The 27,088-nt window shown below is 43.9% G+C and overlaps 1 protein-coding gene across 1 annotated transcript in view; it reads left to right on the forward strand.

Annotated features, from left to right (window-relative positions):
- The window catches only part of LOC144695493 (zinc-binding protein A33-like), a 77,531-nt gene that overhangs the window by 45,595 nt on the left and 4,848 nt on the right, over positions 1-27,088 (forward strand). Inside the window, exons 7-10 of the mRNA XM_078566370.1 lie at positions 15,682-15,777; positions 16,400-16,633; positions 18,270-18,292; positions 18,386-18,501. Of these exons, the coding sequence (XP_078422496.1) occupies positions 15,682-15,777; positions 16,400-16,633; positions 18,270-18,292; positions 18,386-18,501 (469 nt within the window). The remainder of the gene's footprint in view (positions 1-15,681; positions 15,778-16,399; positions 16,634-18,269; positions 18,293-18,385; positions 18,502-27,088) is intronic.

The following is a 27,088-nucleotide window of genomic DNA, read 5'->3' on the forward strand; positions in this document are numbered from 1 at the left end:
GCATCTGTGGAGGGAGAAACAGAGTTAATGTTTCGAGTTGTGTGGCTCTTCTTCAGAGCTCTGAATACAGACTCGAAACGTTAACTCTGTTTCTCTCTCCACAGATGCTGCCAGACCTGCTGAGTCCTTCCAGGATTTTCTGTTTTAATTCAGAATTCCAGCATCTGCAGCATTTTGCTTTAATTTGAGACCAAAATTGTAGGCAGTACTCTCAGCTTGGTCTCAGCAACTCCCTGTATAGTTGTATGAAAACACACCCACTCTTATACTCTTTGATACTTGTATCAAAGGACATTAAAACCATGTTGACTCTACTTGATTGTATGATTTTTAAAATGTATTGCTACAACAAAAGCAGGAATAGGGGTTAAAGGTCTTCATTTAGAGAGAATCTAACCATCACCCCTTGACATTCAATGGTATTACCATCATTGAATCCCCCACTATCAACATCCTGGGGGTTACCATTGACCAGAAACTGAACTAGACTAGCCATATAAATATTGTGGCTACAAGGGCAGGTCAGAGGCCAGGAATTGTGCGAGCAACCCACCTCCTGACTCTCCAAAGTCTGTCCACCATCAACAAGGCACAAGCCAAGAATGTGATGGAGTACTCCCCACTTGCCTGGATGAGTGCAGCTTCCACAACACTTAAGATGCTTGATATCATCCAGGACAAAGAAGCCCACTTGACTGACACCACATCCACAAACGCTCACTCCTTCCACCACCAATGCACAGTGGCAGCAGTGTGTACCATCTTACAAGATGCGTTGCAGGAATTCACCAAGGCTCCTTCGACAGTACCCCCAACCCCACGACCACTGCCATCTAGAAGGACAAGGGCAGCATATAGATGGGAACACCACCACCTGGAAATTTTCCTCCAAGTCACTCATTAGCCTGACTTGGAAATATATCGCCGTTCCTTCACTGTTGCTGGGTCAAAATCCTGGAACTCCCTTTCTCTCAGCACTGTGGGCATAGCTTTACCGCAGGGAGTGCAGCAGTTCAAAAAGGCAACTCACCACCACCTTCTCAAGGGCAACTAGGGATGGGCAATAAATGCTGGCTAATCAGCGAAGCCTAAATCCCGTGAATGAATAAAAAAAATTTAGACTGGTGGAAGGTGAGAAGTGATTTCCACAAGGACCAGGACTGGGACAACAGTTGTTAACCATTGGGCTAAATGATAAGGAGTCAGGAAGCAGAAGCAGAAATGCAGAATCTGTAGACAAAATAGTAATTGGAAATGCAGTTAATAGAGAGGAAAAGTGCTTAAAAAAAATCTTGCAGCTATTAATAAACTTGCAGATTGGGTGTTTTACCCAAAAAATTATTTCAATACAAATGTGAGGTGTTTGATAGGAAGAATGAGGTTCCCAAAAATTCGCCGAAAAATCTGAATGGGAGAGATGGGCAAAGATTTTCACATGTGCAGAATCAGAATGAATCTAAAGTAACAGCACACGTTAACAAGGCCATAAACAATAAAGCAATGGAGTTTATTCTAGAGCAAGGAAATGAAAAGCAAAAATGTGACATTGGACCTCAACTGGAACCTCGGTTACCAGACACTGGGCGCAGTGTGAACAGTTTTGGTTTCCATATTTCCATGTATCAAGACAGAGAGGTTATTTTTACAAGGATGACACCAGATTGAGAGATTATAACTAACAGGAATAACTGAACAAGGTGTGCTCTATTCTATAGGTATGAGGAGGCTGAGGGGTGAGCTAGTAAAGATCTCCAAAAAGATCCAGGTCTGTTGTGAGATTGAGATAAAGAAGGTATTTCCAGTTGAGTGGGTACAAATTGGACTGCAGCAGTTGAAGAAGGCAGCTCACCACCACCTTCTCAAGGCAATTAGGGATGGGCAATAACTGCTGGCCTAGCCAGTGATGCCCACATCCCATGAACAAATGAAAGAAACCTGGATGTTCATCAAGGTCACTAATAAATCCAATAATGGATGTTGGAGAGATTTTGTTTCTCAAAAACGTGTTAAATTGTGGAACTTGCCAAAACACGGAGTAGTCGAGGCGATAAGCAAAGCTGGAGTTAAGAGAAAGAAGGATATGTACATGAAAGAGAAAGGTATGGAATGTTATGCTGTTAAGATTAGATGGGCTTGAATGGAGAGAAGCTCACCTCAGAATTTCCAGCCTATGACCTGCTCTTGTAGCCACAGTATTTATGGCTGGTCCAGTTTCTGGTCAATGGCAGGATCCAGCATGTGGATGGTGGGGGATTCAGTGATGGCAATGCCTTTGAATGTCAAGGAGAGATGGTCATTGCCTCATACTTGTGTGGTGTGAATGTTGCTTTCCACTTATCAGCTCAAGCCGGAATGTTGTCCATGTCTTGCTGCATGTAGGCAGGGTCTGTTTCATTATCTGAGGTGTTGCGAATGGTTCTGAACACTGCAGTTATCAGCAAACATCCTCCCTTCTCCCCATTTATGAAGAGGGGAAGCTCACCTCAGAATTTCCAGCCTCTGACCTGCTCCAGTGGCCACAGTATTTATATGGCTGGTCCAGTTTCTGGTCAATGGTAACCTCCAGGATCTTCATGGTGGGGGATTCAGCGATGGTGAGAAGTTGTGTGGTATACCTTCACTAAATTGATGACAGTGTTTGCATGGGGTAATATTACTGGATTTCTATGCTTAAAATCGAGAAGGGGGCTGTTGCCAAGTCATTTACTTATGTGTTCTGACCAACTGGAGCTTTTTGGGGTGATGTTTTGTAAGATTGTTTTAACTGTGTGACTTTAATCTTGTGAGTTTAAGATTTTTTCCTTCTTGCTAATAAATCTTTTAATTTTAAAACCCTAAAAAGTGTTCCTGGGATTCTACGTTTTTGGGATCAGTAGTTCTTTCCTTCATTTTCAAAATATAAAATAAAGGTTATGATCAGTCAGGCAAGTTTCCCTCTGGGTTTTTGCTTGCTGAATAACATCAGCTGTGGTCATAACATTTGAAACTCTCCTCCTCAAAAGGCAGTGGAGGCAGAGTCTTAGAATATTTTTAAGGCAGAGCTGGATAGATTCTTGATTAACAAGGGGGTGAAAGGTTATCAAGGGTAGGTGGAAATGTGGAGTTGGGGTTACAATCAGATTATCCATGATCTTATTGAATGGCAGGGAAGGCTCAAGGGGCCGAGTGGCCTGTTCCTGCTCTTCACTCTTATGTTTATACGTCAGACAGTGAATCTTTGGGCATCGTATTTATTGAATTGATTATTACCAATCACATATCTGCATAACGATTAACATTAGACCAGAGTGTAACATTATCAGGCACAGGCAAAATCAGGAACCAGCTCAGATTTAAAAAACTTCAATAGTTATCGTTACTTATCAGGAACACCAATAAAGGCAAGGACTGTGTAGTATATTCCTTCAACACCATCAATTGGTAGATGCATTTTCTATGAGAAGAAATCTGTCCCTTTGTGCTACAGGTTATCCCTGTGATTTAAAATACGAGGCCATACATTCTCAGAGCCTGTAATTTATATCCTGTGGGATCTCCACAGGGACACTGTGGTTGCAACATCTCCCAAAACAGTTGTTTTTTAAATTTGAAAAAAACAGATTATGACAGTTGTGCTAAATCCCAGTTGTGATAGTGCTGAGATTGAATTGGAAAACCCCAAAGATTGTAAAATTCTGCTCAATTCATTAACTAAAGGAGATTGAACACTTTAGCCTTAGGGCGATGGTCCTTTCCTACGAACACCACCAGTATCATCTGTAAACCTCATATTGTTTCAGGGATGTCTTTCAATCTGCTATTTCTTTAGGCATTAAATTTCAAATGGATGAGTTTTCTCTCATGCTGCTTCCTGAACCCTGGGATGTGTTTGCTCCCTTTTCCTGTAGCCATTCAGTAAATAATTTTTATTCATTTACAGGATGTGGGCTTCGCTGGCTAGGCCAGCATTTGTTACCCATCCCTAATTGCCCTTGAGAAGGTGCTGGTGAGCCGCCTTCTCAAGCTGCTGCAGTCCATCTGGTCGAGGTACACAGAGTGCTGTTAAGGAGGGAGTTCATGAATTTTGACTCAGCAACAGTGAAGGAACAGTGATATATTTCCAAGTCAGGATGGTGAGTGGCTTGTAGAGGTGGTGTCCCCATGTATTTCCTGCTCTTGTCCTTTTAGATGGTAGTGTTTTTAGGTTTGGAAGCTGCTTCCTAAGGAGCCTTGGTGAGTTTCTGCAGTGCATCTTGTAGATGGTAAACACTGCTGCTACTGTGTGTCGGTGGTGAAGGGAGTGAATTTTTGCGAGCTACAGCATGAACTTCATTACACCATCGCTTGGCTGTAGTCTGAGGCTGCCTCATGTGTGTCATCAGCCACAGCCTCCGTCGGTAGTCCTGTCTCCAAGGAACAATCCCTGCAACTTCTGTGGACCCTGGAAGACTGCAGGGGTCTGTGACTGACTGAGCATGTAGAAGTCATGCACACTCCCTGGAAAACGTGTTTCTGGTGGTCACACACCAGCGGCACATTCAGCGAATGGAACCCCTTGAAGTTAATATGGTTTACCGTGTGTTTCGATAGCGGCCTGAGCTCCACATGAGTGCAGTCGATTGCACCCTGAACCTGTTGGAAACCAGAGATCTGGGCGAATCCAATCACTCTTGCATCCTGGCTGTCCTGGTCCTAGGTGAAATGCACAAAGTTGTGTGCCCTCGCAAAGATGGCATCCGTGGCCTCATGGATGCATTTGTGGGTGGAGGCTTGTGAGATCCCACATGTGGAGCCCTGAAAGGAGACACTGGTGAAGAAAATGGGTGCCGTGGTCAATTTCACAGCCACTGGCACTGGATGCCCTCCATGCCCCCATGGTGCTAATTCCTGCAGTAGCTGGCAGATGTGACAGGCCAGTTCCCTAGACAATCATATTCTTCAGTGACACTGGTTGTTGGTCAGCTGCAGGAGTGACAGGCGGCGTCTATAGGCCCTGGGTGTCATTAGGCGTTAACCAGTGACAGCTCGCTGTGGCTCTTCGACTGTGTGTGTGGGAGACCCAGCTGCTCCTTCTTCCTGAGATTGCTCCTCCTGCCTCTGAGCAGCCAGGAGCCTCAGTCACTCTCTCCTCCGACGTCTTCACTCTCTGTAGGCCATCAGACATAGAGCTAGGTCACCAGGCTCCATGATCCTGGAAGAAATCCAATTGGAAATTTGAAAGAAACTTCTTCACTGTTATGATACTCAGCTGAGGTTACCCCAGGACAAGCCTGACCCCAAGTGGAACCCAGCTTGATAGATCCTAACTTTTAATTTGTTTGTTTAGATACGTGGAGAATAGCTACTGAACAGAGTCACAGGAGTCGGCTGATGACATTTTAACAAGAATAAAATATATATCCAATAAGAAAAGGCGAAATATATTTGAAATGCTCCTTCACCGACAACTATACCTTTACAGGTATATGCTGATTTGTAAGAATAACACACGTTACAAACGCTATTTTATACTGCAATGTCCTCAGCAAGTACACTGTCTATTTACCAATAGGCACCCCGTGGTCAGACACACCAGAATCTGAAACCAAGTGGCAGATGCCACCTCAAACAGATGCTATAGATATATCCTCAACTACCCTGCGCCACCCCCACCCCCCCACCCCCAGATATATGTCACACCATGAGCCAACCAGTCTCACTGCACTCTGTTTTTCACATGTTGGTTTCCAATCTCTACTCTCCAAGCACTCGCTTTGGAATCTTCTCCCAAACTGACACTTTCTCTCAGACGTCTTCTGCAAGGGTTCACCTACAGCGTTTTGAGCAATCCTTCTGATGTTCCTCTTCCATGGGTCACCACATGCATTCAAGCTGTCTTGCACACACCCATCTCACCGACTAAGCTGACAACAGCATGCCGCTGCTTTTCATACCCGTAGCAAAGAGTTACAGACCTTTAATTGTCTCTTTGGACCTTCTTGCCACTTCTGAAGCCTTTATCTCTTGAAGCTTGAAACTTTCACCTTGAAGCTTGGAACATTTATCTCTGCCCCCCCACTCTTCACTTAAGAAGAGCTTTTTCAGGTTCCAGTCCTTCCTTTGATGAGAAGGTCTGCTTGGGACTTTCCCCTCTTCCACTCCCCTGGATTTTTGGGGTTTTCCTTTAGCTTGGCACTTGTTATCTGTCCCCTTCTAGGCTGCTCCTGCCTGGCAGCAATCTTCAAAAGCAGCTGAACTCCAACAGCTTCCAAAACAAATTGCTGTTTCTAACTTTTCTGTTTGTGCCTGTGGGAGGGACCTACCTCTCTGGGTCCCTGTCACTAGGCAACAGCCTAATTCTTCTGCCCTTGTGTTTGCTTACTTCTTAAGTCATAAGCTCTCATTCAAAATGCAAGCACCTGTTTAAAGTGAAACTGAAACTACATTTGACCTTTCTTAATACACGGATATGGAAATACAAATCAAACTTAAACATTAAAGGTAACGCTCATTCCTAACACCTCCAAATACGATCTCTATTTCCTGAAAACCAACCCTTTGGAGGAAAGAAAGCTTCACAACAATGAACATTTCTTTACAATGGCCTTACATCTGCCTCACACAAACTTACCATAAACCCCTGGCAATAGCTTATTACATTCTATATAAAATACGTTTTACATTTTGTTTCACAATTATATATGTTATCGTACAATTACAAATATTTAAGCAAAACAAAGTCAATGTAATATTAGTTGAGTTTGCACATCATAGATTTACCATAACTTAATTCTTACGTTTCTTTTTCCTCTTATTCCGAGTCATGAACTCAGCAAAAAATGTTTCATTTAAGCCTACAGCCCAATTGTCCTTTTTGTTCACTGTAGGTGTAATTCCATCTTCAAGATTACTTTCCAAACTCAAATGTGGTAAATTCTCATTTTGATTTAGCAAAGTCAAAATTGAATTCTTGTGCATTAACATTTCATTTCTTCTCTGACCAAAATCTCTTATTGCCGTTTCAAGGATGTTATTGAGATGCTTCTTTTGTTCACACAAAAGTGTTTCATAATCCTGCTTGGTTTGATCTTTAACCTTTGTGATATTGCTGTTTCTCCAAATCCCATTTCGAATACAACTTTTCCACTTCTTTTTGAGCAAAGTCAATTATATTCTCCCTGTAGAGTTTCATAGTTTGTTCCAACACTTCAATTCTTTTGCATAATCCATGAACTATATCATCCCACTCTTTTCCAGGTTTAGAATGGTCTTTTGCAAACTGTCCATTTGCCTGGATTCTAACTGCTGTATTTTGCATATTAGCACTGGCAAGCACTTTCAAATCAGTGTCTCTGTTCATTGACTTTGCCAGGCCATTTTGCACTTTGTTCTTTTTGTTGTCAATTCTTGATTTCCAATTTTGCATACACTTCAGCTATCTTCACATTGTCCATGACTGAGTTTGATACATCAGTAATTTTACGTGGATCCGTTCTCTGCTCAACTGGGCCTCAATTCAGAGTTTTTATTCACAGGAACAACTTTGGAACTGTGACACTCCATATCACATATCTTCTCCTTCATCTTTCCCAGATTGTTTTAATGTTCAAGAATCTCATTATTATTTTCACAACGATATCCTGACAGTTCATTTAATTTGGTTTTTAATTCTGCATTCAACCAATTCTGATTGACCAACAATTTATTTTCCTATTCAAGGCATTTTCCCTGATATTTCATAGCAACTGCCGATGCTTGAAGTTCATCAAGTTTTAATTGAAGATTGACATTTGTTAAGTTTGCTTCTACAAGTTTATCACTGAGACATTTCAAGTCCTCAGTCAAGCGTTCCACTTTCTGTGACTGATTCTCAATTGATCTAATCAATTCTCTTCATTAGCAAATTCCTCTTTCATACATGAATGTTGTGTTTTTACCTTAATTAGGTGTTCTTCCAATTGCTTGTTATCTGCGGTAAGTGTTTCATTTTTGGCCACAGTAGTTTTTTGATGTTTGTTTAGATCAGCATGATCAACTGCCTACTGCAATATAGTCATTGCCACATTACTGGCTCCACTCACCAAATCATTACCCGGAATAAAATCTACCCCTTCAATAAGTGATTTAGGAATAGTTCCCATCGTAACAATTCCATTCACAAAGTGACTTTGTAAGTTAACCTGGATAAAGAAACAGGTTCATATATTATATATTATATACCTCTTATCAATATTCTTTCTTTCATGAAAATACTTGGAACACAAATTGGTCCATCAGCCACCATTAATGATTGATCTGCTCCTGTATCTCTCAAAATTTTAATCTGTTTACTTATTTTGTTTGAGGAGTAAGGGAACATGTCTCCCTTTGACATAAAACATCCTGGTTAGCCTGGCTTCCTTCACCAGTAATCAAAGAAGAATTCTCTGGGCTCTCCTATACCATATCCCCCTTTCTTGTATGTTTTCATGGAGCACGTTTCACTACTACTGCTGCAGTTTTAACAACAATTTTCTTTTCTGATGCAACCTTTTCTGAGGATTCCTTTGGCATCCCTATTAATGCAATAGGGCTATACTTTTATCTCCAGCAATCTGCCCCAACATGCCCCACCTCATTACAATGAAAACGTTTAGGATTTTGAAGTTACTTCTGCCCTTAGCACCTCCCTTTCTGGTCTGAGGAGAAATTTCCTGGGAATTCTCAACTGTCCCTTCTCTTCCCTGGCTACTTGACTTCCTTTCACCTTCCCATCTGCTCAGCTTTTTTGGGATGACAGAAAAAGGGTCTAGATTTATGAACCAGTTTATAACCATCAGCCATTTTCGTAGCTTGTTTAGCTGTTTTAGCCTTCTGGTCTTCAACATGGGCCCTAATTAGAACAGGAAGTGAATCTTTAAATTCTTCCATGAAAATTATTTCCCTAAGAGCTTCATGCATCGTCTCTACTTTTAATGCCCGTATCTCACAGTCAAAATTACTTTGCTTTACCCTTTCAAACTCAATATGGGTTTGCCCAGGTTGTTTTCTTCTCTTCTGATATTTCTGCTGCCTGTATGCCTCAGAGACTAACTCATATGCACTCAGAGTAGCTTTTTTTACTGCATCATAATCCACCAATTCTTCTTCTGAAAGTGAAGCATAAACCTCACGAGCTCTACCTACCTACTTACTCTTCCACAGTAATGTCCAGATTTCTTTAAGCCACTTCATTTGCCGAATTACCTTTTCAAACAAAATAAAGAATGCCTCTACATCCTTTTCCTCATACTTTGGGAGAGTTGCACAAAATTAATCATCTCCCTACTAGGATTTAGATTGAAAAGTTTCTCATCATCAGAAGTTTCCTCAGAATCTGAGATCTCTTTTTTAAGGTCAAGCCTTTTAGGCAAATATTCCCTTCCTCATTCCTTCTCTCTTCCCTCCAATGCTAATTTCTCCCTCTGGAGGTCGAATTTTCGCATTTCCATTTCTCTTTGAAATGCTCTCTCTTTTTCCTTTTCTGACCTTTCTTTCTCCATTTCCTTCCCCTTTGCCTCTAATTCAAGTTTTTTCAGTTGTAACTGAAGTCTCACTACCTCCAGCTGTGACTCACCCACCTGGAGAATGTGGTCTTTCTGTTATCCCTTCCAGTTTTAAATGCTGTGCTATTATCTCAACTATGTCTGCTTTCCTCACCCCTGCTGGTAATTATAACTCCAACTTACCCCCAACTCCATTAGCTTACTCTTGGTTAATTTCTGTAAACCAGTCAGGGTTACATTTTCCATCTGCAGAAAAGTCTTAGCAACCTCCAACGACATTTCAAATTCCAACCTGTACAACAGACTTCACAGCAACTCTAATTCATATGTCCAGTTCCTCTTTACCTCCACATATTCATTTTATAGGGATTCATAGATCCAACCAATGTTCAAGGTTTTCCAATTCCACCTTATCAAGATAAATCCTGAACAGTTATTATTCCATGTCCAACTTTAATTTGTTTTGGTTAGATATGTGGAGATTGGCAACTGAACAGATTCAAATGAATCAGCTGATGAACATTTAATAAAATAATAAAACATTTATTCAACAAGATGATCTATATTGCAAGACTCCTTCACCCACAACTATACCTTTAAAATATATGCAGATTTGTAAGGATAACACAAGTTGCAACTGTTATCTTATACAGTAATGTTCAAAGAAAATACACAGTACTTGGACCAATCAGCACCAACTGATACAGTGCATAAAACAAATGCAGCATCCAACATTGATAGAACATCTCAGAATATATTTTCTTCTCAGTCCTCTGACCAAAAGCAGTTCAAACCCACAGCACCATGATCTCCAGCACAGGTAAGACAAGGAGGCAGCTCCCAGATCCACCCCAGCCGGAACACGGATCAAACCCCATGCTGTCGGCACCAATCGGATCCTCACCAGCCAATTGGCCCCACAAAGTCTCTGAGTTGCTGAGGCAACACACACTTTAACACATGGGCAACCATGCCCACATCCCATGAATGAATAAAAAAATGTTGTGAGCTGGAGCTATGAATATTGCTGGTAAGTGCTCCAGATTTCTTTCCATCACATGACTGACCAGGAAGCGTTCCCATTCTCATCACTGCCATTAGCACATGTTGGAAGCTTTTTCAGGTTTCTGCTCAACCTGTTTAGCTGCCTTAAAAACACGTGCCTTGCCGTGTCCATCAAGCCCTGTGATGGGTCTTGAACTGTCAGCTCCTAATTTAGAGGCAGGGATGGCACCGCTGCACCACAAAACTTCCTCTTAAGTTAATGCAGCACTTCAAACTACACCAAGGCTAGTTAGTACAGCACGGTAAAATAATACAGTACGTCAAACTGAATCCCAAGAGAAACTAATACTGACTCCACTGCCGAGCTCCCCTCTTATCAAACCCCCCCCAGTAAAATTAACTCACTGCCTGTGAATCTCTTCACCTGTGAGTAAATCTACTTTCTCTGGGAAACACCTCATGCCTTGAAGCTCTCCCCATTTGTGAAACTCCCAATCGGGAAAAAAAACCCTTAAAATCCTGAACACTGAAATCCCAGGCCTTGTGGAACGCTCCCTTTGAAACAGGGAAAATGGTGAAACTCCATCAACTGTGAAATTCCTCCCACTGTATGTGGAACTCCAAAACTCATAGCGTGTGAATTTCCACCCTGGGAAACCCCTCCGAGTGACACCCACCCCCCACCGCCCTGTGAAACTCCTCCCAGTCGTAACCACCCCCCACCGCCCTGTGAAACTCCTCCCAGTCACACCCACCCCCCCAACGCCCTGTAAAACTCCTCCCAGTCACACCCACCCCCCACCGCCCTGTGAAACCCCTCCCAGTCACACCCACCCTCCACTGCCCTGTGAAACTCCTCCCAGTAACACCCACCCCCCATCACCCTGTGAAACTCCTTTCAGTCACACCCACCCCCCACCACCCTGTGAAACTCCTCCCAGTCACACCCACCCCCCACCGCCCTGTGAAACTCCTCCCAGTAACACCCACCCCCCACCGCCCTGTGAAACTCCTCCCAGTCACACCCACCCCCCACCGCACTGGGAAACTCCTCCCAGTCACACCCACCCCCCACCACCCTGTGAGACTCCTCCCAGTCACACCCACCCCCCACCATCCTGTGAAACTCCTCCCAGTCACACCCGCCCCCCACCACCCTGTGAGACTCCTCCCAGTCACACCCACCCCCCACCATCCTGTGAAACTCCTCCCAGTCACACCCGCCCCCCACCGCCCTGTGAAACTCCTCCCAGTCACACCCACCCCCCACCGCCCTGTGAAATTTCCCCTGTGAAACGAATCTCTGTGAAACTCCTGCCCTGAGTAAAAATTCTCCCAAAAATACCCCCATCTATCCCCTCCAGTGTGCTAGGTTGGCCACTGATGGAACTCAGGAATCCCAGACACTCTCCCTCACCATCCCCCGTGCATGCAAATTCACAAAAATAATTAGGAGTTTATGGCTAGGCCAATATAATTAATTAAAACAAGCACTGAGATTGTATTGATACACTGAATTACTTTATTGATCAAGTTTAAAGAATAATTGTTTATAACAACTGAACTAATAACTGATATCAATACTGTATATATTGAATATAGTAATCGTGGGGATGTGCACAAGGCACATCCTTTCTCCTTGCCTCCCGGTCCTGCGCTTTCCTCTTCAGTTTCTTTCCTATTCTGTCATGGGGAATGAGCGTCACAGCGTTAATCGAGTGGCCACGCTCTGGAATGCACTGCCTGAGAGTGTGGCGGAGGCAGGGTCAATCGAGTGGCCACGCTCTGGAATGCACTGTCTGAGAGTGTGGTGGAGGCAGGGTCAGTCGAGTGGTTAGGGTCTGGAATGCACTACCTGAGAGAGTGTGGCGGAGGCAGGTTTAATTGACTCATTCAAAAGAGAATTAGATTGTTATTTGTAAAGGGATAATTCGCAGGGTTACTAGGAGAAGGCAGGAGAATTGCACTAATTTATTGGTCATTTGGAGTGCCAGTGCTGACATGATGGACTGAGTGGCCTCCTTCCACACCTTCTGCTTCCCATTACCTCCCACATGTGTGGTTAAAGGAAGCACAAGTCTTTTTCCCAAAGGATCCTCCGCCCATGACCAGCTGTTGTCCCTGACGGTTTGAGCTCTTCCACCATCACCATCCAAAATTTGCTGGTTCCACCGTGGGCCTTTTCTCCGAACCCTGAGCGAGGAACAATTAGCTGAGCCTGGGCGAACTCACATAAGGGCGGAGGCAAGCACCCCCTGAGGTCTCACATAACCCTGCTGCCCTAAACAACTGATACATGTGGTGTAAGAATTGGAAATGAAACCAACAACTTAAAGCCAAAGTACCCCCCCTGGACATGAGCAGTGTTTATCTGTTCCTCAGTGGCTGCTATTGGCACAAGCTGCAGAATGCAGGATGGTCTTTCTCTTGGGGATGGTGAATTGGTGAATGGTGTCAGAGACAGGGACACACTGTTCATCGTGGTGTGGAATGTGAGGGTGGTGTTGTCAAGACAGACACAGCAACCATACAGATCCAATAGGATCATTATTCATGAACACACTCTCTGTGAAACTCCTCTCTGTGACACTCCTCCCCGTCAGACTCCGCCCCATGAGACTCCTCCCTGTGAAATTCCTCCCTGTGAAATTCCTCCGTGAGATTCCTCCCTGCGAAACTTCTCCCAGTGAGACTCCTCCCTGTGAGACTCCTCCCTGTGAAACTCCTCCCAGTGAAACTACCCCCCCGTGAGACTCCTCCCTGTGAGACTCCTCCCTGTGAGACTCCTCCCCCTGTGAGACTCCTCCCTGTGAAACTCCTCCCTGTGTTCTCTGTGCGATCCCTCCATGTGAGACACCTCCCTTTTTGAGTCGCCTCCGCCAGTGAAACCTTTTCCCTTGTGAAACTGTTCCCGTTTTGTGAGATTCCTTCCACAATGGGATATGTTTAGCATCTCCATGAACCCGACTTATTATGACCTGATCCTGCAATACTCCCTCTGAACAACAAATGTCACTATTCCACAACATTAAGGATTGACTAGCCCCTGTGTCTCTTAAAATTTTAAAATCTTTACCTGCTCCACCCTGTACACATGGAAAGATGTCCCCTTCACATACAAAATCTTTAGACGTTTCTGCAACCTGCTCCTCAGAAACCCTTTGGGTAAATTGTGAACACATTCCCACTTCTTTACCTATCACTGATTCTTCTTCCTTTACCTGTATAAAAACCACTGGTTTTTCCTGTGCCTGAACCTCAGGACACACAGTAATTTTACTTCCACAACTTTTCTGCATTCCAATTGTTGCAACAGATTTTCCCTGTAATTTCCAACACATTGGCTTCATGTGCCCAACTTTATTACAATGAAAACACCTCCTTTTCTGAGTGTCATGTCCACCCTCCCCCCACTCCCCCCTCTCCTCCCCTCCCCCCTCCCCCCAAACAGCTGGGAGAAGCAGGGGGATGCTGATCCCCATGGCTGATGATGCCAGTCTCCTCAGAATGGTTCACAGTCCCGGATTGGGCAAATGGTGGAATGAAGCTGATCTTCATAACTGGAAGGGGCAGTTTCTTCTGTTTTCTTCAGTCTTCTTTAGCTAGTCAAAATGTTAGGCCGAAGCCAGCATAGATCATTTTGAAAAGCTCTCCTTTGTCCAAAGTCTTCTTGGACTAACCAGGGTACTAGGCTGGAGCCAGCACTGGTCCACCTCGAGAGTGTTGTTCCAAGTGTTGTTTTTCTGTTTCAAGAATCCATTATTTTACCTTATTTCTAGGAGGTTTTTATGCCATTAATTTATTCATTTGTCCACTGGCAAGGAACAGGCATTCAAAGTAATCCCTCTTATTGCCATGAGAAACCCATGAAGTCATCTTGTGGCTCATTTCTTGCCAGGACGTCCTGTTTAATCTTCAGACTGTTGGTTTATGTTTGAGTCAGAAGATCACCTCCCATCCCTGCTATCAGGATTAATAATGTCTTGTTTCAGTGCTTGTGATAGAGACGTGCCCTTGGCAGAGGTAACGGGCGTCGCTGTTTTAGGATTTTATAAAGTTATTACACAATGTTTTATTACAGATGCAAACCTTAAAATCGAGGTGTTTTTTGCGGGAGCCAATGTAGGTCAGCGAGCACCGGGGTGATGGCTGAATGGGGCATGGTGAGAGAAGATGGGCAGCAGGGTTTTGGATGGCCTCAAGTTTATGTAGGGTAGAATGTGGCAGAGCAGCCAGGAGTGTGTTGGAACATTCTGGAGGTAACAAAGGCATGAATGTGCTTTTGTTCAAAAGTCAAACCAGGTCGACTGTGATTGGTCAAGGCATTGCCCTGGGGAGTGAACCAGGGAATGGCTGTTCCCCAAGCTTTTGTTTAGTTGTAAAAGGTGCAGCATGTGGGGCAGGCTCCTTCTGCCTGCTAAGCACAGGGCCCTGTGTGTGAATATTTGTGGCATCTAGCATGCATACGTGAGCCACACAGAAAGACCGACTGATAATCTTAAATTGATTTTCAGTGTAATTCTTAGCACAATCACGATTGGACAGCACTTGCTAAGTGTTGTGTTCTCAATACCCATTTGCTGGGACTAAAGAATACGGGTTGCACGCATGATTCAGGATGGCTGAGTTGGTACAGAAGATAGAACAGATCAGCAGACCAATATTAGATGAAGCACAAACTATTTATTTACACAAGAGACACAGCTGTTACACTTGCGTGCTTCTAACACAAAACCTAACTCAAGACGACTAACTGCAGAGGTAGCCTGAGCGACTCAGCGGTTGGATGACAAGATCATGTGATCATCCTGTATAACATTCTTCTTAAAGGTATATTACACATCAAATTACCACACTAAACAATCAGAAATTCGCATCTGGGCAGTTAACTGTTCCATGTTGAATTCTCCATGGCAACGCCTCCACCAATCAGAGTCCATGTGCCAAACAATCAGCACTCTCTTCTCAGCAGTATAAAATTGTCGACCCCTTAATGTTGGCAATTTCTTGTGAATTGTCCTGATGAGGGCAAGATGAAAACCTTTGATAGCATTTTTCAACCAAACTGCTGAATGTGAAGCAATAGGTACCCCACAATAAGAGCCTTCAGATTTTTAATTTTAACTGTATGATGTTTAATTTTGGGGTGTTTATTTTTGAAAAATGTACAAATTAATTGTCATTCTTTCATCAGGAGGAACTGCAAAATTTACTGAAGCCGATCCTGGACAAGAAGAAGGAATGTGATGCTGTAAAAAGTGATTATGATAAAACATTAACCCACATTCAGGTACTTCTGATCTTATTTTGTTTGACATTCTGTACAGAATTATAGACATCCAGAATTGTACTGTGCAGAATTATGTCTCCATATTACAAAAAGGATAAAGAGGCAGTGGAGAAGGCGCAAAACTATAATTACAAAGATGATACCAGAACTGAGAGGTTATACCTTTAGGGAAAGATTCAACCAGCTGGAAAAGAGAATCTGTGAGGTGACCTGAGAGAGTCCTTTAAAATTATGAAAATTTTGATAGTGTGGATGTAAAGAAGATGTTTCTATTTGACAGGGAGTCCAAAACCTGGGGTTTTAAGTACAAGATAATCACCAATAGAGAAATTAATAACTTGATCCTCAGTTAGAGCTCCGTCTTCTGAATAAATTATCATCTGATCATCTATCATCTATTATATCTAATGTATAATGAAGTAACTAGATTTCAGAACATTAGAGAATTATTTTCTCTGTCTAAAATAAATCATACATATCTCAATAAATTATCTGGATGTGGATTAACTAGATTGGGAATATTTTTTCTGTATAATATTCTGATATGAACAGAACTGCTCAGGCTGAACAACCTTTTTAAAATCCTCATTTGATTTTTCAACCTCACTGATAATTTCCAAAGGACCAAAGTGTAAATACAGAGAAACAGATTACAGCCGAATTTGAAAAACTGCACCAGTTTCTCCATGAGGAAGAGAGAATCGTGTTGGAAGATCTAAACCTGGAGAAAGAGAAAAAGAGTCAGGAGATGAAGGAGAGGATTGAGAAGATAATGGAGGAAATCTCATCGCTTTTAGTCACTGTTCGGGATATTGAACAAGAGCTGAGTGAACAGGACAACATCCAGTTTTTAACGGTGCCTGTTATTTATTTCTCTCTCCTTCACCTCTTTTCTTTGAGACTGTCGTGAAGAATGAACAGGTTGTGTCATCAATATCTAGAATATAAAATTCACTGAGCAAAATAATACCAATCACCTGTGACATTTGGTTTCCTCTGTCTCACACCCAAGGTCACTAATGGCTGCCTTTAACTTGGAAATTACTACATCTGGAGCTTGTTTACTGTGATACTCTAGTGGGACAATTCCATTAAATTGAACAATGAGGAAAAGCAGCTTCGTACAGAGTGAGAAACCCTTAGAAGAGTCAGACATTCTCCCCTGGGTGTTCTTTTCCAGTTCAGCTGTGGGTCTGTGACTGGGAACTACAGTCCAGGATCCATCCAGGCATTACCATGTTTACAATGCTTTGCTCCTCACTGTCTAGATCTGTAATGATTCTGTCCAGGAGAGAGCTCTCTACAGGGTCAGATACACATATAGGTAAAACTTTCTCCCAGCAGTTAAATAGTTAAATGTCCAGAGAGTGGGAGGGGGGAATCTCCACTCCGCAAACATTTAAATTAAGATCAATTTGATTTGAAGAATTTCCCAGGAAGTTCAGTGAACCCCTGAGCCCTTACTTTTGTTAATTCTCTGCTCTATATTGAAATTCTGATTAATCTATTTTAACAGTGTTGGTTGGGGATAAGTGTTGACCAGGACATTGAGAGTGCTTTTCTTGAAATAGTGTCTTGGGATCTTTTCCCTTCACCTGAACAGACAGAAGAGGCCTCGGTTTAACATCTCAGCTGAACCTGGTACCTCTGACAATGGAGTTCCCACTCAGCTGGTTGGTCATTGAGCTCAGTGGGACTCACAGCAAGTGTACCCGACATTATCATATTCTGTATGGTTCAGGTTTTCAGGTTACACAGAGTGGCCTGAGACGCTATCTGTAGTATAACTGCAGACAAAGATTCAAATACAAGTTTGATTAGCCCCAAGGCTGAACGTAAAACTAACATTGCAGATTTCCCCGTCTTTCTAGGATAATCCATGATTTCTATTGGACAACACTAGTACAGAGTCACAGAAACATTTGTCTCCAGGACATGTACAAATTATAAAATGAAAACATTAAAGTAATTCTCTTTAAACAAATAATTAATTATTGCTGAAAAGAGAAAAGAATCTTTTCATCTTTAATTTTTTTCATAAGGAACGTATCTCTTTTCATCAATATTCAAGTTCTGTTCTACCAAGCAACTGTTTTTTTTATTCCTTCATGGGAAGTGGGCATTGCTGGCTAGGCCAGCATATGTTGCCCATCCCTAATTGCCCTTGAAAAGGTGGTGGTGAGCTGCTTTCTTGAACAGCTGCAGTCCCTGTGGTGTATGTATAGCCACAGTGCTGTTAAATTAATTCCAATAATTGGATATCCATCAGGATTTTACAATTGGATTGTATCTCTGTGAGTTGTGTTGTGCAGTAAGATCGAGGCATTTGTAATATTGTGGAGTAACTCACAGTCCAGTGAGGACAGGAAGAGGCAGTCCAATAACTTGCTATATTTATAATGTACTTTTCTGTGGAATCCAGTTTGTTTCTTTACTTTTTGTGATAAAATGCTCTCCAAACACAAACATAAATAATTGTTCTTGTTCCACAGAAAATTCAAGATCTACAGAAAAGGTAATATTTAGATCCTTGATTTGATTTTTATTTCTAACATATTTCTCCCTCACCCTGGAAAGATCCAACACTGACCTTTATCTCCTGTTTCAGAGTGAAGCAAACTCTCCCAGAGCCACAGAAGGTTTACCCTTTAATAAATGTGGGGAAGTACATTGGGCCACTGCAGTACAGAGTGTGGAAAAAGATGCTGACGGTGATTAATACAGGTGGGTGTGAGCTTCCTGACACCAGCTATTAAACAGCTCTCTCTGTTATTAGTAGAAGGGACCAGACTCTTTATAATAAATATCTATTTGTATTTGTAACAGATCAGATTTTACTTCAGTCAGTTTTCTGTTAAAATACATAATTGTCTGATCTGTTTTCATTTTAAATTGTTTTGCTGAACAATTAACCTGGCCCAGAATTCCCAATGGAGGTATTTTCGGGACAGATCTGGGATCTGCTGAAATTCTATCTGCCCCATTCCCGATGCTGTTCCTGGAGTTTTGGGGATTTCCATATTGTCCGTCAGTGCCAATTCTATTTCCCACTCGATCAGGGGGCCAGATTTAGGTGGGAGTAGACTGGTCAGAAATGTAAGGGACAGGAGGGAGCTACATTTGAAAACTGAAAAATGCTGCTGCTTTTACTGGAGGCTGGTTTTCTGAAAGCCCACGATCAATCAGTGTTCGATTACATTTGGGAATCAAACCTTTCAAATGTTCAATGTCCCCCATGTCTTCAGTAACACTGGACATAAAATAAACATATTAAATGATAGGGGGAGTGAGTGGGCCAGTGAAATTTGTTTGTCTGGATTGTCCTATGATTTCCCTCTCACTGTGGGTGCTAAATGGAGTTAAATAGACAGAAGCTGTGACTGCCTTAACTCTGTTGGTTCACCTCAACAAAGTGTCTTTTCCCTAATGTCCACACAGAGTCCACTCCACCACAGTGTGGGTGGTCAGCCCGCCCACACAATTTTTAAATTATTATTCATTCATGGGGCGTGGGCATTGCTGGCTAGGCCAGCGTTTGTTGCCCTTGTTCAGAGAGTATTTTAAGAGTCAACCACATTGCTGTGAGTCTGGAGTCACATATAGGCCAGACCAGCTAAAATGTCCTTCCCTGAAGGACATTAGTGAACCAGATGGGCTTTCACAACAATCAACAACATCATTAGACTTTTTTAATTCTACATTTTTTTATTGTACTAAAATTCCACCATCTGTTGTGGTGGGTTTGGAACCCAGGTCACCAGAACATTACACTGGGTCTCTGGATTTCCAGCCCAGTGACAATACCACTATGTCACCCTCAATTTAATCCTCAACCTCAACCCTAGTTAATCCCAGCAGTACATGGGGGATCCCCACTCACCAGGATTGATGATCAAGAAGATGACACTTAGATTTCTCAGTGCCTCACCTCCGAGGAAGGTGCAGCCTCTCCCCCAGTGGATTTTAGGGAGATTTGTCCACTGATAGCTGGACTTTCACCTGGACAATATCGGCTGATTTTTACGGGCCACCTGTGAACGGACAAACAGGCAGGTGAACCTGTAAGTTAGGGTGCCATGTCCTTAGTGACATACCTGCCACTGGTTCACCCATTCCCAGTCTCACCCCACCTCATAATTTTAAGGCTAGCAGGGGAGGTGTCAGGTGGTCACCTGACTTTGGCCGAATTGAGGCGAGTTGACTCAGCAGCAGTGTGATTGCCCCTGAAATTTACATGAGGGTGTGTGGATCCCATCCTCAGCATAAAATCCAGCCCTATTACTGTTCGTGGCAGTCACGTTACTGCTGTCCTGAATTTCTCTGCACCTGGATCCTTCCAGGCAACAGGGAGGCAGTGGCATTGTCATTGGACTAGTATTCCAGAGGCCCAGGGTAATGCTCCAGGGGCCTGGGTCCGAATCCCACCACAGCAGATGGTGAAATTTGAATTCAATTAAAATCTGGAATTATAAGTCTAATGTTGACCATGAAACCATTGTCGATTGTTGTAAAAACCCATCTGGTTTATGAATGTCCATTACGGAAAGAAATCTGTCGTCCTCACCTGGCCTGCCCTACATGTGACTCCAGACCCACAGCAATCTGGTTGTCTCTTACAATGTCATCTGAAATAGTCTAGCAAGCTTCTCGGTTGTATCAAACTGTTAAAAACAAGTCAATAAGGAATGAACCTGGCATTGACCTAGGCACCGGAAACAACAATGGCAAACTCAGCCCTGTCGACCCTGCAAAGTCCTCCTTTCTAAAATTTGCCAATTTGGGAGAGCTGTCTCACAGACTAGTCAAGCAACAGCCTGACATAGTCATACTCACAGAATCATACACTACAGGCAATGTCCCAGACAGCACCATCACCATCCCTGGGTATGTCCTGTCCCACCAGCAGCAGAGATGGTGGCACAGTGGTATACAGTCAGAAGGGAGTTGCCCTGGGAGTCCTCAACATTGACGATGGATCCCATGAAATTTCATGGAACTATGTCAAATATGGGCAAGGAAACCTTCTGCTGAAGCCACTTAGCGAGCCCCTGTCAGCTGATGAATCAGTACTGCTCTATGTTGAAAATCACTTGGAGGAAGCTCTGAGCGTGACAAAGGCTCAGAATGCACTCGGGGTGGGGACTTCAATGTCCATCACCAAGAGTGGCTCGGGAGCACCACCACTGACCGAGCTGGCCGGGTCCTAAAGGACATAGCTGATAGACTGGGTCTGCGGCAGGTGGTGAGGGAACCAACAAGAGGGAAGAACATACTTGACTTTATCCTCACCAACATGCCTGCTGCAGATACATCTGTCCATGACAGTAATGGTAGCAGTGACCGCTACACAGTCATTGTGGAGGCAAAGGCCCGCCTTCACTTTGAGGATCCCCTCCATCATGAAGTGTGGTGTTTCAAACAGATCTAGCAACTCAAGACTGGGAAACCATGAGGCGCATGATCAGCAGCAGAATTGTACTCAACCACAGTCTGTAACCTCATGGCCCAGCATATCCCCCCCTCTATAATTACCACCAAGCCATGGGATCAACCCTGGTTCAATGAAGAGTGCAGGAGGGCATGTCAGGAGCAGCACCAGGCATATCTAAAAATGGGGTGCCAACCTGCTGAAGCTACAACACAGGACTACTTGCATGCCAAACAGCATAAGCAGCAAATGATAGACAGAGCTAAATGACTCCACAACCAATGGATCAGCTCTATGCTCTTCAGTCCTGCAACACCCAGTTGTGAATGATGGTGGATAATTAAACAACCCACTGGAGGAGGAGGCTCCACAAAATTTGCATCCTCAATGATGGGGGACCCCAGCACATCAGTGAAAAAGATAAGGCTGAAGCATTTGCAACAGTCTTCAGCCAGAAGTGCCGAGTGGATGATCCATCTCAGCCTTCTCTGGAGGAACCCAGCATCACAGATGCCAGTCTTCAGCCAATTTGGTTCACTCCACGTGATATCAAGAAATGGCTGAAGGCACTGGACAGTGCAAAGGCTATGGGCCCTGACAATATTCCGGCAATAATACTGACTGGTGTTTCAGAACTTGCTGCCCGCCCAGCCAAGCTGTACAGTTAAGACACTGGCATCTGCCCGGCAATATTGAAAATTGCCCAGGTATGTCCTGTACATAAGAAGCAGGACAAATCGAATCCGCCCAATTACCACCCCATTAGTCTACTCTTGATCATCAGTAAAGTAATGGAAAGGGTCGTCAACAGTGCTATCTCGCAGGACTTGCTTAGCAATTACCTGCTCACTGATGCTCGGCCTGGGTCCCGCCATGTTCACTCAGCTCTTGACCTCATTTCAGCCTTGGTTCAAACATGGACAAAAGAGCTGAACTCCCGAGGTGAGGTGAGAGTGACTGCCCTTGACACCAAGGCAGCATTTCACTGAGTGTGGCATCAAGGAGCCCTGGTAAAACTGGAGTCAATGGGAATCAGGGGGAAAAGTCTCCACTGGTTTGAGTCATACCTAGCACAAAGGAAGATGGTTGTGGTTGTTGGAGGTCAGTCATCTCAGCTCCAGGACATCACTGCAGGAGTTCCCCAGAGCAGTGTCCTAGGCCCAACCATCTTCCACTGCTTCATTAGTGACTTTCCTTCTGTCATAATATCAGAAGTGGGGATGTTTACGGATCATTGCACAATGTTCATCTTCTTAGGCAGTCCCCGGGTTCGAGGATGAATTGTTTCCTCACTAAAAATGAGTTCTCAGGTGACTGAAGCGTCCAATGTGTGACCTACAGGCTCTGTCACAGGTGGGGCAGAGGGTGGCAGGGGGAAGGGTGGGTGGGGTGCCCGGGTTACTATGCGCTCCTTTCGCTGTCAATGTTTGGCTTCAGATAGCCCTTGGCGATGAGACTCGAGGTGTTCAGCACCTTCCCGGATGCTTTCCCTCCACCTCAGGCAGTCTTGATCTGGGGACTCACAGATGTCGGTGGGATGTTGCACTTTTTCAAAGAGCCTTTGAGGGTTTCCTTGAAGCGTTTCCTCTGCCCTCCTGGGGCTCACTTACCCTATCGAAGCTCCGAGCCGAGAGCTTGTTTCGGGAGTCTCGTGTCAGGCATGCGGACGATGTGGCCCGTATAGCAGAGCTGATCAAGCCTGGTCAATGCTTCGATGCTGGGGATGTTGGCCAGAGTGAGACCACTGACAACAATGTTCAGCACTATTTGCAACTCCTCAGCTACTGAAGAAGTCCATGTCCAAATGCAGAAAGACCTGGACAATATCCAGGCTTGGGCTGACAAGTGGCAAGTAACATTCGTGCTACACAAGTGTCAGGCAATGACCAGCTCCATCAAGAGAGAATCTAATCATTGCCCCTGCAATGACATTAGCATCACTGAATCCCCCACAATCAACATCCTGCGGGTTACCATTGAACAGAAACTGAGCTGGACTAGCCACGTAAACACTGTGGCTACAAGGGCAGCTCAGAAACTGGGAATTCTGCAGAGAGTAACTCACCTCCTGACTCCCCAAAGCCTGTCCACCATCTTGAAGGTATAAGTCAGGAGTGTGGTGGAATACTCTCCACTTGCCTGGATGAGTGCAGCTCCAACAACACTCAGGAAGCTTGACACCATCCAGGACAAAGCAGCCCATTTGATTGGCACCCCATCCACAAACATTCACTCCCTCCACCACCAATGCACAGTAGCAGCAGTGTGTACCATCTACAAGATGCACTGCAGCATCTCGCCAAGACAGCACCTTCCAAACCCATGACCACTAACTACCATCTAGAAGGACAAGGGCAGCAGATACATGGGAACACCACCACCTGCAAGTTCCCCTCCAAGTCACTCAACATCCTGACTTGGAAATATATCACTGTTCCTTCACTGTCGTTGGGTCAAAATCCTGGAACTACCTCCCTAACAGCACCATGGGTGTACCTACACCACATGGACTGCAGCGGTTCAAGGAGGCAGCTCACCACCACCTTCTCAAAGGCAATTAGGGATGGGCAATAAATGCTGGCCTAGCCAGTGATGCCCACATCCCATGAATGAACAGAAAAGTTCATATTCCTAATTCCAATTTAGTCAGACTAATTCTTATTAATTGAACACAGAACTAAATAGCCTGTGCTTTCAAAATGAAAGATGAATTATTAAACTATTTCCCGTGTTCTTTTCTCCGGCCCCTTCCAAATGACTGGAATAAAATTGAAAAAAATTAAAGGAAAAGTTACCTTTCACGGTTAAATAAAACCTTTCACATTCTTCCACAAAAGGGAATTAAACAGGATGGAACTTCCCACAGCTCGTGAACTCTGAAATATTCACACCAGCTTCTTCAAGAGACAACACTATAACCTTGCAGTGTTTAACAGTAGAAAGGAGGACAGAATCTTTCCCATGTCTCCTTTATTCTTTTTCTCCTTTAAAACAATTTTCAATACTGATGTTTTCTACTTAACCTCAATTGGGAAAACAGTCAGAAAGACATGTCTTCAATTGCCAGCTAAAATAAACAATTTCAGCTTTTTAAAAAAAACTCTACTACAATTAAAGAAGTTTGCTATGTCCAAAGTGAATTTCTGCCAGATATCTTCTAGACTTTAATGCTGAAGCTTTTCTTTTATGGAACAATTTCTCTGCTGCATTTTGCAATTGCTAAGCTAAATTTTCAACCTGCTGTAAGTAACAAACTTATGGTTGCAAAATTGAAGTTAGGAATAGAAAGGGTTAATGACTTTTAGCTCTGCGGAGAAGTGTGTACACTGCCAGCGCACAGACAATTTTCTGAAGACAGACTTTCAATCGCAGGTCAGAAACCTTCCATCCATTCTTATAGACAGATACTGGAAACAAAATCCAGTTGCCTTTCCCTTCAAAACAGAAAATGTTTCCTATTGATTTTGTCTTATCAGTTTTAACTTTTGTTGTGGGGATTTCAAAGTTATTTTTTTTCAGGTGGGGTTTGGTTATTTCTGGGCAGACCATTTTCTGACCCTCCATCTGACTCTCCTTCACTCGGATGTGTGACCAATGGTCACAGTGACTAGCTCCACCTGCTGGGCACTCATAGTATTGGGAAGGAAGATTGCTTATTCAACCACCCTTTGTGGATCATTAATCCAGGATTCTGTTTTTCTTTTCCTTCTTCCACAAGACGAGAGCCATCAACATAAATATCTCATCCCTCAGGGTGGATTCCTGCCGTGAATCCTCCCTCAGTTTCCCAAACCCCCTGTACGGTACAAGTGTGGGTTTCTCCTGAATAGTTGAGATTAGCTGTGAGTTTAGAGTCATCCATTCTGTTTACCTTGATGATTTTCCCACTTCGCAATGAAGTCTATCTAGTTATTCTGGCACTAGATCCTATTCATTCTTTGATTTTTCTGTCTAACAATTGTCGGATTGGGTTGTGCTGGGTCAGTAATGGGTGCCGGTGAAAATGGTAAAATGTTTCACTGCCCAACAGGTCACTAACAGATGTCCCTCACAGAGGGAAAACCCCTTTTCTACATCTGCTAGGACTCTGGACACATCGGCTACTGGTCACAAGTGACCGTTTGTTTCCTGCAGAAGGACTTCACTGAAACTGACGTCGGTGGCTGCAGCTTCCAGATAAAAGTCCTTGTCGGGGTCCACAGCTCCCAGAGCTGGGCCAGTCTGCAAGCCCATTTTCAGTTTAATGAAAGCCTTTTCACATTTCTCATCCCAGTCCCAATACTCCCTATTCCACTAGGGAGGCTACAGCCTTTTCCAGGTCTTTCCCCACTTCCTTAGGGAAAGTGTATTGTTTTTATGGTTGGGACATGGGGTCTCCCTCTATCCTGACTTCTCCCCCAGTCACTCATCCACAATCATGTTTGTGAACAGTGGAGACGTCCCTATTTTCTTCTACTACAGTCCTATACATTTCCCGTGTCTGAGTTCTCAGAGTTTTTAAATAATAGGATCCTATTGATGTCATTTCCCATGTCTCACCGTGACGTGGAGGAATAACCAACACCTCGTCCGCTATCCATTCCACCCCACAAACAGTTATTTACCACGAGAGGCAACTTCCAATCTGAACCTAAAACTCCCATCCCAGGCCGGTCCCATCTCAATAAAACACACGCCCACTTTGTTTGGGGTCCCACCCTTAACATTTAAGGGTTTGGATATCGCTCCAATCACTGCATCACCTGTAAATCTTCCCAATACAATGGATTCTCCTGTAGATCATAGGAGAGGGTGAATCTACCACGGTGCTGGACACTCCAGTGTCTACAACCTTTCTTTCCCTCCACTATAATATCTACACATTGTCTATGATACTCATCATACCTGAGTGGACAAGGACACTCAGGCTGGGTGCAGTCCCTTCCTGCTGAATTTCCGGGGACACCCTCTCCCTGGGTGACATGGACCTGACCCTGGGGAGTGTTTTCGTGCTGACACCGTTTCATTAATGGTTGGAATTTCTGTAAACTAGGGGTGTGTGGGTCGAGTCTCTCTTGACTCCGAGTCCCCTGACTCTGGCGCGTGCCCAACGGATGAAAAATTCAGACCCATGGTCCAAGTGTCCATCTCGTGTGGCTGCTTGTTCCTGTACCACCCTGATGTCACGCTCTCGCTGCCCCTTCTCACTCTACCTCATTCCGCAGTTGAGCTCCCTCCCTCTCTCTCTCTCTCTCTCTCTATCGCGGATTCGTTTTGCAAGTTGCATTCCCTCTCTCGTTCTCTCTCTGTTTTTCCCCTTTTCTCTCTCTGCCTGTTGTGATTTTGTTCTGTCAGTTGTGCGTTCTCTTTCTCTGCCTACCGGACATTCTCTCACTGCCTGTTGCACACACTCTCGCTCGCTCTCTCTCTCTCTCTCTCTTTCTCTCTCTCAGCCTTGGAGGTGGTTCAGAGGTTTACTAGGTTTTTACCTGGAATGAGCGGGTTGTCTTATGTGGAAAGGTTGGACAGACTGGGCTTGTTTCCACTGGAGTTTAGAAGGCTGAGGGGTGATTTTATTGAAGTATACAATATCCTGAATAGCCTTGGCAAGGTGGACGTGAAAAGGATATTTCCCCTTGTGGGTGAGTCCAAAACTAGGGATCACTGTTTTAAAATTGGCGATCGCCATTTTAGGACAGAGATGAGGAGAATTTTTTCCTGTCAGAGGATTGTGCGACTTTGTAACTCTCTGCCTCAGAAGGCAGTGGATGCAGGGTCATTGAATATTTATAAGGCAGAGGTAGATGGATCCTTGTTAGGCAAGGGAATCAGAGGTTACCAGGGGTAGGTGGGAATGTGGAATTCGAAACACAAGCAGATCAGCCATGATCTTATTGAATGGCG

This window comes from Cetorhinus maximus, chromosome 21, assembly GCF_964194155.1.
Source record: "Cetorhinus maximus chromosome 21, sCetMax3.hap1.1, whole genome shotgun sequence".
NCBI lineage: Eukaryota > Metazoa > Chordata > Chondrichthyes > Lamniformes > Cetorhinidae > Cetorhinus > Cetorhinus maximus.